This window comes from Schistocerca cancellata, chromosome 2 (assembly GCF_023864275.1).
Source record: "Schistocerca cancellata isolate TAMUIC-IGC-003103 chromosome 2, iqSchCanc2.1, whole genome shotgun sequence".
Classification (NCBI taxonomy): domain Eukaryota; kingdom Metazoa; phylum Arthropoda; class Insecta; order Orthoptera; family Acrididae; genus Schistocerca; species Schistocerca cancellata.
In genome coordinates, this window is record NC_064627.1 from 301,538,620 (window position 1) to 301,551,923 (window position 13,304).

General features: G+C 40.4%; 1 protein-coding gene across 1 annotated transcript in view; it reads left to right on the forward strand.

Moving 5' to 3' along the window:
* LOC126161676 (glutamate--cysteine ligase catalytic subunit) overlaps window positions 1-13,304 on the forward strand; it is a 109,081-nt gene that overhangs the window by 45,561 nt on the left and 50,216 nt on the right. The window contains exon 7 of the mRNA XM_049917682.1: window positions 4,343-4,514. Within this exon, the coding sequence (XP_049773639.1) occupies window positions 4,343-4,514 (172 nt within the window). The remainder of the gene's footprint in view (window positions 1-4,342; window positions 4,515-13,304) is intronic.

A 13,304-nucleotide genomic window follows, 5' to 3' on the forward strand; every position in this document is an offset into this window, starting at 1 on the left:
TACTGTTTCCCTCATTCTTCCTTCCTCGTATTTTATCCTGATGGTCACTAAGTCCCTGGGACAGAAGTCCAGCATCGACATAAATTAAATTCCATTCTTAATGTACAGGCATGTTCGGTAGGAGCTTTAGATTTCTAACATAAATCAGTTTGTCTCCAGTTCCTCAGAGACTGAAACACCCCCTTTATATAGATGGGGTTCCTGGATCAGTGTGACATCCACCTCTCATCTTCCAAGAAGATGACTAAGGATGGCAGTTTATCTGCAACAGTTGCAGCCTCCACCTTGTCACCCTGGTCATTTCTGATCTCTTTGAGTATCCTGATGATAAATGGTGAGAACCCTAGGTACTATTGCAGGTCCTGTTCTTGCATTGCTGCCAGGGATTTTTCACCAACTTCCACCACAAGGATTTTGCCATGCGGTACAACTACTTTTTGGTTGATTATCCCCCCCTCCGTCGAACCCCCTGTGGAGCCCTTCTAATTGTGCACTCTTATTTTTTTGAATGGAGTCTTTGGAGGAATATCGTTAAGGAGTTTTGGTACCCAAATTGATACCTTTGTGATCGTGAGAGCTCAGCCACTCTCTTGGTCAGCAGCTTCGCCTGCTCCCATGGAAATATCTTTGGCATCATCTCCTTAAACCTCTCTGCTGTTCCCATTCCCTCACAGACAAAGATAAGAACACCTTTGTCAAGATAGATCCTGCTGACTTTGGGTCCTGGACGTGTGTCCCCGGTGATATTGACCAGTGGCTGTCCCTGCTGGGTAACTGTCATCCTGAAAAATCAAGGCTGCATTACTATAGATCTATTTCTCTCTTTCCTGCCTTGACTTTTTCTGGATCTGTTTGTTCTGAGAAGTGGGAGCATTTGTCTCCTCCCTTGTTTTCTTGTTCCTGTCTTAGAGGTAGAAGGGGTCTGATTACAACCTTCTCTCCGAGAGATTCCTTTTTTGGAGCTCTTAGGTTCAAGACCTTTTAGTTTGCTCCATTTATGTTTAGGGAGCCATCCTCTACCTTCCTTCCCATTTTTTTCTTTGAAGAGTTTCCTCCTCTGAGCCCCAAACATGGATTGCTTCAACTGCTCAGTAACAGTTTCCACTTCTTGGACTAGTCTGTCACCCAATCCAATTGTGGAAACAGCTTCTGTAGGTTCTAACACCAGTGCTTCTGTGTTTAAGGTCCCATCAAGCCCCTCAGTTTTTGTTTTATTTTCCATGTTCTTCATTTTGGTCCCAGAAGAATTGAGGCTTTATTCAGTCAACACCACGGAATGAGGTATAAAGGTAATTACTCAGGTGTCCTTGAGGTTTGGTTAGTGACACATCTTCACATGTGCCGTGCATCCCCTACATGGATCACATCACACCTTGGGTTGAATATCTGGGGACTTGGGGAAGGGCTATGAGAATGGATAGGGGAGAAAAGGAACCATTGTGGGACACTCATCATCTGGTTCATCCTCTCAGGCTGGTCCGGCATGGGAGACCCTGACAGTAATAGTGCTACTGTAGTGTCAAGAGAGTGCCGGGAATACCAGATTTCAGGCATTAGCCCTCACAAGGGATAACGCAGTGGCCTACGGCCTTCATATATCTTCTGAGAGCAGCGGCATCTGCATAGAGTTGTCATTGCTGACAGACAAGCTACATTCCATGAAATAACAGCAGAAATGAATATGGGGCGTATGATGAACATGTGTGTTAGGAAAGTGTGATGAAATTTGGCATTAATAGGCTATGGCAACAGACAGCTGGCACTAGTGTGTTTGCTAACAGCATGACATTGCCTGCAGGGCCTTTCCTGAGCTCATGACCATATCAGTTGCACTTTAGATGATTGCAAAATTGTGATGGTCAGAAGAGTCCTGATTTCAGTTGGTAGCAGTAGATGGTAGGGTTTGAGTGTGGCTCAGACTCCTTGAAGCTATGAACTCAAGTTGTCAACAAGGGACTGTGCAGGCTGGTGATGGCTCCATAATGGTGTGGGATGTGTTTACATGAAATGGACTGGGTGCTGTGGCTGAACTAAATTGATCATTGACTGGAAATCGTCATGTTCAGCTAGCTGGAGGCCATTTGCAGCTATTCATGGACTTAATATTCCCAAACAACGATGGAATTTTTATGAATGACAACATGCCATGTCAGGAGGACCACAATTGCTCGCGATTGATTTGAAGAACATTCTAGGCAATTCAAGCAAATGATTTGACCACCCAGATTGCCCATTTATAGGATAAAATCTAGAGGTCACTTGTAACACTTTGGCAATTATGAGTGGCTATAGAAGCATCATGGCTCATTATTTCTGCAGGGACTTCCAAAGATTTGAGTCAATGCCACGTCAAGTTGCTGCACTATACTGGATAGAGGGGGGTCCGATACGATATTAGGAGGTATCCCATGACTTTTAACACTTCAGTGTAGTTGAGTGGAAGAGGGGTTTTCCTTTCATAACAACAATTAATGGTAAATAACTTAAAAAATTATACATAGGTACTATTGATTTTAAATTGAAATTATTAATGAACAGGTATCTTTTAAAGAAAAAAAAAACAAAAAGAAATTGTGTACATTAATTTCTATCTTTGCTGCCTTTTTTGTTTACTTGACCTGTCATCTGTGGTACCACTATTTTTAATCATCATTGTTGTCATCGTATTGGGATAGCGCTGAAAGTCATATTTCTGTTGTCACAAATATTTGACTGTTTCTTCCAAATATGTTGCAATATCTGAGGTTGCGGTTACTCTGGAACTGAGAAGTTAGCTGCCCCCCCCCCCCCCCCACATAGATATAGGGCATTTTGCTTCAATATTGATGTGAGAATGTTACAATGTCTCTTTCCTACGAATATATCATCTGCCTGTCGAGAATGTTACAATGTCTCTTCCCTACGAATATATCGTCTGCCTGTCATTCTTTCGTTGACTGTGTAGATCCAGCAGCTGACACGCACCTAATTGTTCCCTTCGTACCGCATGATGGGCAACGACAACATTGCTTACGAAACATATAAGTACACCACTGGCCTCCATCTACACTTAGCATCTCCTGCAGACATGTTGCTATTGTTGAGTATTTGTCCAATTTTGAGGTCAGTTTGATTCTGAGTGCAGACAGTGTCAGGCAAACTACATCTGAAACATGGTAGATGTTCATAAAAAGTCAAAGTACACAATATACTTTCCCGTGGTTGGCTGCTCGATGAAATTTCCGCCTGCTCAAGACTCCCCTCCCCACTCTCATCTAGTTATCAGCCAAGCTATGTCACCCTTCACTCGTCCCCCGATCTAGCGAAGTCTGTTCATACTATCTCCAAAAGGGTCTATCCACTGTAATTTATTGTCACAACAACAGTTACTATCAGTGTAATACGATTTATTTCATTTGTTAGACATTTCATTCTGGATCATTTCTCCTTCTTATTCCATCTGAATATCATCATCTTGTTCTAAACCTGATAAAAAGCTGGTAATGATTTTCTCCGGTATTCTGGTCTGACTGACCAAATTTCTAATTTGCAACCTACTTGGTAAATTGTTAATTTCTCATAACCAAATAAAATATTGACTTGGGATCAGAACCAAGTAATGGTTTTTGAAGGACAGGATTTTCGCCTTTGAATGTTACCTTTATTTAAAAAGCAGCATAAATGTGTGTATACAGTATCCTTAAATTTATGAGAATATTCATTGCAACCCTGTTCAGATACAAAAAAGTTTGCAAGTTGATAAAAATGTTGTTTTCACCTGTGTTTCACAAAATTGTGAATTTTTAAGTAGAGCAGTATATTGTTGTAATGGCTAGTTCATACATTCTTGCATATCCCTGCACTAGCGACGCGAGTCAAATGTCACATTGTCATTCGAGCAAGGTTGAAACTGTATCGAGCACTACGGCATATCAGGAAATCTCAAGCCTATTCAAATGCAAGTATTGTTCATATGCCCTATCCTTTGGGATTATTCAAAATAAATTAGTACAAAACCTCAATAGCCAAAGCTTCACCTGTAAATGTAAGATGGCCCCCTATATTAATCTATTAAACAATGTGAAAAACATTGACCTCAGCAGCAATAGTTTAATCTGCAATACGAAAGGAACCCATATTTTTCGAATGACAGATTTGGAGAAAGACCTCAGTCTTATAATCAGGTAAGTACGGTAATAAATTATAAGAATTCTCTATGTAAACATTGTATTATTGAGCTGTTTTGGTTGAACTGAATTTTATTATTGAATAATAATACGTCCTTGTATAAACTTATATGTAATTGACTAGAGTGGTCCAATGAAAGCAGTAAGTAATAAAAAATAATTTGTTTATCGATTAGGTACAATGATGTCCCAGTAGTGAAGGATGAAGAAATTTATGAACAACTTCTACAAGCTGACATAGACCCTCTTCTTGCACAGCATATTGCACACTTGTTCATTCGCGATTCAGTTTCACTCTTCAGTGAGAGGATCCATCAAGATGACAAAAATGATACTGATCACTTTGAGGTAAGCGTATTGTGAACTTGCCCTTACTGTCACTTATATCAGGGTAAGATTTTTGGAAGTGTAGACCTTGACCTGGAGTAATTGACTTAACAAAACTAATCATTGTTAATGCACTGGATATTAGGGAATTCCTACTTTATTCTGTCTTATTGAAATTTAGTTCAATGTAAAAACTTCTGGCAGGCTTGTCTAGTACCTACTGGCTTGTGTTTTTGTGTAACTTCAGTCCTAAATGAGAATACATTTGAAGATCAATTAGATACCTGAGTGTGACCCAGTCTGCTCAAATAGATCCAGAGAGAATTACGTGAGAATGACATATTACATACAACTCTTTTAATTTTTCATTGATTATCAGGAAACAAATAACATTTTGGTTCTTACAGTCATAGAATATCTTTGCATCATTAAAAAGCCAGATAAAAACCACTATAGTTAGCAAGGTTTTGTAAGTTCTTGATAACCTTTTAGTAGTTACTCAGGAAGTTAACTAGTAAATACTTGAGATTTGGTATCATACTCTTTGCTGCCATTTAAGAGTGCCGCCATGAGCCAACAAAGCGTCCTGGAAATAACAGTTGAGTCATATGGCCAGAAAGTACAAAATATACTTCGTGAAAGGGGGAGGGGTATGTAATGGTGGTAATCTTCTACAGAGATTAGCTTGCTGAAGTTATTATTCATGGATTAAATGCTAGTAAGTATGCCATAATGGTCACAATCATGATTGGCCCGAGTGTTGCAGATGATAATTTTTAATGCAATCATTATAAAAGTTGTAAATTATTTACATGGGTTGAAGTGGAACATTAGGTTTACTTCATTTGCCTCTTCACTTAGGAACTGTCTGAAGCAACATTCAGGTCCTAATGTTAGTTTCATGTGAGACAATGGGAGTGTGATTATGAAAGTTTACTTACAGGTGATGGATATTTATGGTTGTGTGTGAGCAACTGGCTGTGATATTGGAAAGTAATTAGGCAGCACAGCCCATAGGAACCCCAGGCGAAGCAATTTTCTCTCAATCATCGAGAGAGAAACATAGACTAAATGTAGAAGGAAACACTGTTGCATTATGGAAAACAGCAAGGACAATTATTTCGAGAAGTTGTTATAAACTCTTTCATAAATATACTGATTATTGGAAACCACACTGAAGGAACTCAGGGAAATGTAGAGGTGACTATTGGCAACTGTCACAGTGTTGGGTTCAAATACCGGTATACCAATCGACAAAAACATTGGTGTTATTGTCGTATCCACTCTGTTTTCAACATAGTAACATGTATCATGGTTAGAAGTACCAGAGACTTCATTTTTTGAGAAATAATTCCTGGAACAATTGTTTATCTACATCAGTGGCAGAGTTACCATTCCTAAGACTAATAAACTACTAAAGACCTATTATCTGTGTAACATGTAACTGCTCATAGCAATTTTCTAAAGACACTTTAACGTTTTCATTTTTCATTTTGTAAATATTTCTGTTATCTGCTTGGATTTGATGATTTTTGTTATAGATACAAGCTGTATGGTGTCTGAAGAGTGTTCTGTATAGTTGTTACTTTACCAGAATCAGTAATTGTTAGGAACAGATTTTTTTGTTGTTGCTTGGATTAAGGGTGCATGGCAGTGTTGTCTCGGGTATAACATAATAATCTTGAAAAGTCTATATTAGTTATTCTTCCCCAACACTTTTTGGAGAATCCAGGAAGAGATACAAAAGTTCAGTAGCCAATTCATATTTTCAACATCGAACCATGGGATGCCCTCTCATTACCTGACTAGGTGTACCAGTGTTCGTACATTGTGGACATTGGACACTAATGAATATCTCCTCAAAGGAGGAATTAATATGTCAGAGAGTAATATCAATGTGGAGGTGAATTAACAGGACTTTTTTATGTGTTAGAGAGTGAAAGGAGTACTCCATGGGTGGGAAGTGGACTTCACCACCTGCTGCTTGTTGCCTACCACTTCAACATTTTTCCTTTCAATGACACAAGGCCATGAAGGCTGCTGTGAGTATTTTACAATCCTCCTTATCTGCTCCATCTTACAGTTTGACATGACTTGGTACCCAACAGTGTAACATCTCCTTCCTTTGATGCTGTGTACAAAGGTAGGTCTCTAGGGTGTTCAGATTTCTCTGCTCGTTACATGTGTTGGGTCATTTGTAGTGCACTCAGGAGATTGGAGCAGATAAGGAATTTCATAACTCGAAGACTCCACATCTGATTTAAGATAACACGCATACTTGCATAACAGATGATGAATTCATTTGATAGTTTGATCTTGAGGGAACTATCAGAGTAAACTACAGACCAGGAAAGGTAGTCCTCTGCTTAGAAACATCAGATGTACTAGCATAAAGTGTTTAAAATGATATTGTTTTACAAATAAGGTACTTTCTCCCTTACACCATAGGAGGTGGTACATGTGCATCTAAGCCCTGCAAGCTTCCTTACTGTGTATGGTGGAAGGCATTTTTGATACCAGTACTATTCCTGCTCTTTCCTGTTCCAGTCACGAATGTTATGTGGGAAGAATAATTGTCAGTAAAGCTCCCTAAGACATCTAATTTCCTTGATTTTCTTGTTGTGATCATTTTGTGAGATATTTGAGGGAGAAAGTAATATGTTGCCTAACTCTTATTAGAACATAAACTCCTGAAATTTCAGTAGTAAACCTCTCTGTGATGCACAAAACCTCTCTTGTAGCATCTGCCACTGGAGTTTATTGAGCGTCCCCAAAATGCTCCCGTGCCAAATAAATGATCCAGTGATGAAGTGCACTGCACTTAGATGGTCTCTCTCTCTCTCTCTCTCTCTCTCTCTCTCTCACCCCCCCCCCCCCCCCCCCTACTCCCTTCCGCCATTAACCCAACTTAGGTAATGGTCCTGAGCAGTACTGAAGCATCGTTTAAATGAGTGTTTTGTGAACTAGTTCTTTTGTGGGTGAATTACACTTCCTTCAAGATTCTCCCAGTCTCTGTCAGGAATGTGCTTTTCCTGTTGTTTGTTTTATGTGGTCATTCCACTTCAGGTAACTCAAGACAGTTACTCCTACACATTTTTCTTTATGGTAGTTACTGTTTCCGGTGATAAACCCACCCAGATAGATGAAGCAGCCACAGATCAAAGAGGTAAATACTGGGCTGATACCCTTCTACTGCATCGTGTGTTACACAAACATTTAGAAAATGTTTGTGGACATGAGATTTACACAAGATACAGACAGTTAGGGTACACAGATTCCTTTTGGGGAAGAGTAGTGATATCAGGAAGGCGCATTTGACTACCAGATGCCAAAACTGATGTAACTCTAAGACAAACAAAGGAATTATCTGAATGAGGCAAGGAAATCAGTAGATGTAATAAACATGTACAGACAAACAAATGGTTATAATTTCAGAAAAATTGTATGATTTATTCAAGAGGAAGAGCTTCACAAATTGAGCAAGTCAGTAATGTGCTTGTTCACATCTGGCACTTGCAAGCAGTTATTCGGCTTGGCATTGATTGACAGAATTGTTGGATGTCCTCCTGAGGAATGGTGTGCCAGATTCTGTCCAATTGGTATGTTAGATGGTCAAAATCCTGAGAGGGTTGAAGGGTTCTGCCCATAATGCTCCAAACATTCTCAGTTAGGGAGGGATCTGGCAACCTTGCTGGCCTAGATAGGGTTCGACTAGCACAAAGACAAGCAGTAGAAAGTCTCCCATATGCAGGTAGCTGTTAGCTTGCTGAAATGTACGCCCAGGATAGATTGTAAAATATGAACTATCATGGCCGGATATGTCACAGTTAATAAAATTTTCCAGGCTATTGTGCCTTGGTTGAATGGGTTTCACCTTAAAACCTGACTTTTTGTTCCAATCTGCAGAGGACATTTTCAAGGGGGCTCGTCACACTTTTGAATGTCCGATTCACAGCCTGGCTCACTGCTGACTACAGCAAAATTCCGCTTCCACAATCTTCCACACAGTGGTGTGATGTCACATGTTTTGAATATGTGAGTGCAATTGTTGTTGACTGATAACATCCACATTTGCTATCTTCCCACGGTGGAAGACTGGTACACACATTCTTCATCAGAATCCAAATGTCATTCAATTTCACGCCCTCCTCCTTTCTATTGAAATTCCTGGGGTGTTTTAAATTCTCTATGGCCTTTCTGTACAGCCTTTCATGGTATCTGCTTGTAGCTGCCAGTACTTGAGTTTTATCAGAAGAATGTGTTGGTCTCGTGCCTACAAAGCATGTTCTGCAACATCTGAGTTTTCAACCTCCCCCTCTTCTGTACTTGCCCTTGTGCTTTCTAGTCGTTTTTTGACAGTCCTTTTTGTAGTACCCACCAACAAAAGTGAGGCATCATAAAAAGTTGGTGGACAGAGAAAGGGTAGTCAGTGAACCAGAGCTACTTGACACAGAATTAAAACATCTCACGAATGCATTGCTCAAGAATGGTTATTCGTTTGCTGGAGTGAAAAGAGCATTAAGACCACTGTGTAGAAATCATAGCTCTGCTCAAGCGCCAGTGAAATTAAAAGGTTTTCTGCCCCTTTATTAAGGAAGTGACTCACTGCACAGGAAAAATCATAAAAAAGCAGAACATCATGGTAATCTACACACACCCACATGGAAGGTAGATCACCTAAAATTGGTCAAGGGAGCTCGTCAACAACTGGAAAAAGCTAGAATTTATAGGATTCTGTGTAATTGTAGGGAGGTGTACGTGAATACTACAAAAAGAACTGTCAAAAGAGCATAAGGGCAATTGCAGAAGAGGAGAGATTTACAGATCAGCTGTTACAGAACATGCTTTGCAGCGTGGAGACCAGCACATTCATTTTTATAGGACTCAAGTATTGGCAACCACAAGCGGATACCATGAAAGGCTATACAGAGAGGCCATATAGTTTGTAAAACACCCCAGGAATTTCAATAGGAAGAAGGAGAGCATGAAATCGAATGAAACTTGGATTCTGATGAAGAAGATGTGTACCAATCTTCCACCATGCGATGATAGCAAACGTGGATGATGGCAGTCGACAACAATTGCCCTCACATATTCAAAACATGTGACACCACACCAGTGTGCGGAAGCTGACACCACACCAATGTGCGGAAGCTTGTGGAAGCGGAATTTTACTGTAGTCAGCAGTGAGCCAGGCTGTGAATCGGACATTCAAAAGAGCGGCGATCCCCTTTAAAAATGTCCTCCGCAGGTGGAGAGGAAATGTCGAGTTTTAACATGAAATCTATTAGACCACAGCATAATAGCCTGGAACATTTTATTAACTGTCCCAGGAGGGTTAGCCATGAAGGGCAACAAAACAGTGTGTAGAATATGTCGATGTACTGCTTTGCTGTTAGTGTGCCACAGATGATGACCAAAGGGGTCCTGCTGTGAAAAGAATGGCACTCGAGACCATCACTTCTGGTTGTTGAGGCTTATGGCAGACAGTAGTCAGGGTGTTATCCTACTACTGTTCGGGATGTCCTCCGGGCACATTTTTGGCCTGGAATCTCATTGACTGGAGCAGAACTGTCTACAGTGTTGAGTCGAACTTCGAATTGAGCCCCGATGACAAGTGAAGACATGTCTGGAGATGCCCCAGACAACGATTGGATACCAGCTTGAATGTTGTCCACCATACAGGTTGACAACCAGGAGTTAAGGTCTGGGGTACCATTTCTTTTCATAGCAGCACCCATATGGTTGCCATATGTGGCACTCCTACAGCACAGTGGTATGTTGACGATATTCTGCCAGCTGTTTTGTTGCCCATCATGGCAGGCCATTCTGGGCTTACATTTCAACAAGGTAATTCCCATCTGAACACGGCGAGAGTGCTTTCCAAACCCGAACTAGGTCAGCAAGGTTATCGGACCTCTGCCCAATTGAGAACGTATGGAGCATTATGGATAGGTCCCTCCAAACAGCTTGGGATTTTGACAATCTAATATGCCAGTTGGACAGAATTTGTCATGATATCCCTCAGGAGGACATCCAACAACTGTATAAGTCAATGTCAAGCCATATAACTGCTTCCATAAAGGCCAGAGGTGGACCACTGTGTTACTGTCTTGTTCAATTTGTGAATATCTTTCTCTTGAACAGATCCTCCAATTTTTCTAAAATTGTAATCATTTATTTGTCTGCATATGTAATCACATCTAACATTTACATTCCATTCAGATAATTGCTGAACATGTAAGGAAACTGGGAAAGGCAAAATGGAAAGAAGAAGAAGAAGAAGAAGAAGAAGAAGAAGAAGAAGGAGACTGAAACTTCCTGGCAGATTGAAACTGTGTGCCGGACCGAGACTCAGACTTGGTACCTTTGCCTTTCGCAGGCAAGTGCTATACCAAGTGAGCTACCCAAGCATGACTCAGGACCCATCCTCACAGTTTTAATTCTGCCAGTATCTTGTCTCCTATTTTCCAAACTTCACAGAAGCTCTCCTGCAAACCTTGCAGAACTAGCACTCCCGGAAGAAAGGGTATTGCGGGGACACAGCCTGGAGAATGTTTCCAGAACGAAATTTTTACTCTGTAGCAGTGTGTGCACTGATACGAAGCTTCCTGGCAGATTAAAACTTTGTGACAGACCAAGACTCGAACTCAGGAACTTTGCCTTTTGCGGCAAGTGCTCTACCATCCGAGATACCTAAGCCCGAGTCGGGACCCACCCTCACAGCTTTAATTCCATCAGTCTTGTCTCCTACCTTCCAAACTTCACAGAAGCTCTCCTGTGAACATTGCAGAACTAGCACTTTACTCTGACGAAGAAAACTCTTCCAGCAAATAGTCACCTATAATGTAATTAGAGTCGTGGATCTTGTGGCACATTTATGTGCAGTGTGTTACATTTATTTGCATTCAGGGTCAGCTACCATTTCCTTGCACCAATTTTAGATCCTCTACAGATCGTCTTGTGTTTCATTACAGTCTTTAGGTGTTGCAACTTCCTTGGGGTACTTACGAAATAAAATTTACATCTTTGGTTTTGTTCCATTAAGGCTGACTGTTGCATTCTACGTGCAAGGGAGCCTTGTATCCAGTCAGAAATCTGGTCCAATACTCGGCAAGTTTGTGATTTTGTTTGCCAAAACAATGGTGTGGACCTGTGTGAAATACATTTCGGAAAGCAGGGACTAGGCATCAGCCTGAATGCCTTTGTCTATGGTGGTATTGATCTCATGGACAAATGAACTGAGCTGAGTGTCATAAGTTCTTGGTTTGCAGAATTCATGTTGATTGTTGTAAACGAGATTTTCATTCTCAAAAGATGTCTTAATGTGTGATCGCAAAGCATGTTCCCTAATTCTACTACAGATTGACAACAGCAGTATAGGCCTATAATTATCCGAGTCTGCCAGACGACCCTTGTTGAAAACTGGAATAACTTGTGGCTTATCCAATCACTAAGTACACTTTGTTGCTCCTGTGTCTTACAAGTGTCTCATCCAGTTCAGTTGTGTTTCCACTGTAGAGCAATTTGTTTCATTTCTATTATACTATTGGAAATTTCAATATCTGCCGTTGGCATTCGTGCAGTGATGAAAAGGAAGAACCTTATTACGATCTTCCATGGTGAAAAGATTTTGGAGTAGTTCACTCTTCATTGTCATCTTCTCTTTCAGTGCCGGTATAGTCATTGAGTACTGAATAGTCGAGTACAATCCTCATTTTGATTTTACTTAAGATAAAAATTTCTTAGGACTTCTTCAGACCATTTTGGCGTCGTGCAGCTTCTATTCTGTTTGCCTGCGAGGTTTTGACTTCACGTAAATCAGAGTTGTGGTGGATCCTTTCCATCTGTCATATCACTTGGTACATACTTGTCTAATGCATATTGTACAATGCTTTTGAGTTTTAACCATTTGTGCTCCACAACTTTGTCTTAAGAGCTGAATATTTGATGTTGACCACTTGATACTGTGCAGTTTGAAATCAGTCACTCTTATGAACAAATAATACTATCCATACCCAGAGTCACTGATACTACCACAGCCCCCTGATCACATTTTTTTCCTTGATGTTACCTGTTTCGAAAAGTTGTGTCTGGACTTATTAGGGCTCAAAGACATTGCCTTAAACATTGGTTCTTTAACTGTCTTATCAAAATAAGTTTCAGACAAGACATTCAGAACAATCTTGCATGGCTCCCTTTCTCTGGCATAAGTTGTTATGCAGACTCATCTATAGCTGCCAAGTTGAAGTCTCCAACTGTTATGGTAGTATGATCAGTAAACTTAGTAGTGATATTTTTGAAATGTCTCTAAAGTCCTCTCCTGCTACAGCTTCTAATGTAGGCGGCCTTTTAAAGCACCCAGTTACCACATTTCATCTACCTTTGATGTATCTTTACCTATACTTTTCACATTTGGCATCTGTAGTAATTTAACAAGGTGCTATGGAGTTTTAAATCAGTCCTTGATGTTTTGAGGGTTCAGGTTGGCAGATAGCTCCACCCCTGTGCAATGAATGCAACCTGATACACACTAAATGCCACTAGGTCACCTTTCACATTAACCACAAATAGTTTTTAGGAATCAAATGACAGCACCAGCTGCACTTTTATTTTTGCTTACCACAACTGCTTTCAGCCACCAACACTCTTCTCCAGTGGTTACATGTCTTATCATGGAAGTACACAAACTGAATGATGTGTAGAGTTCTGTCTGCAAAAGTCTTGTATTAAGCATGTATTTTGTTCACCAAACGACAGTGTGGAACTGTATTTGAATGCCTTCTGGAAGAGTTTGTCTATGTACTTTGA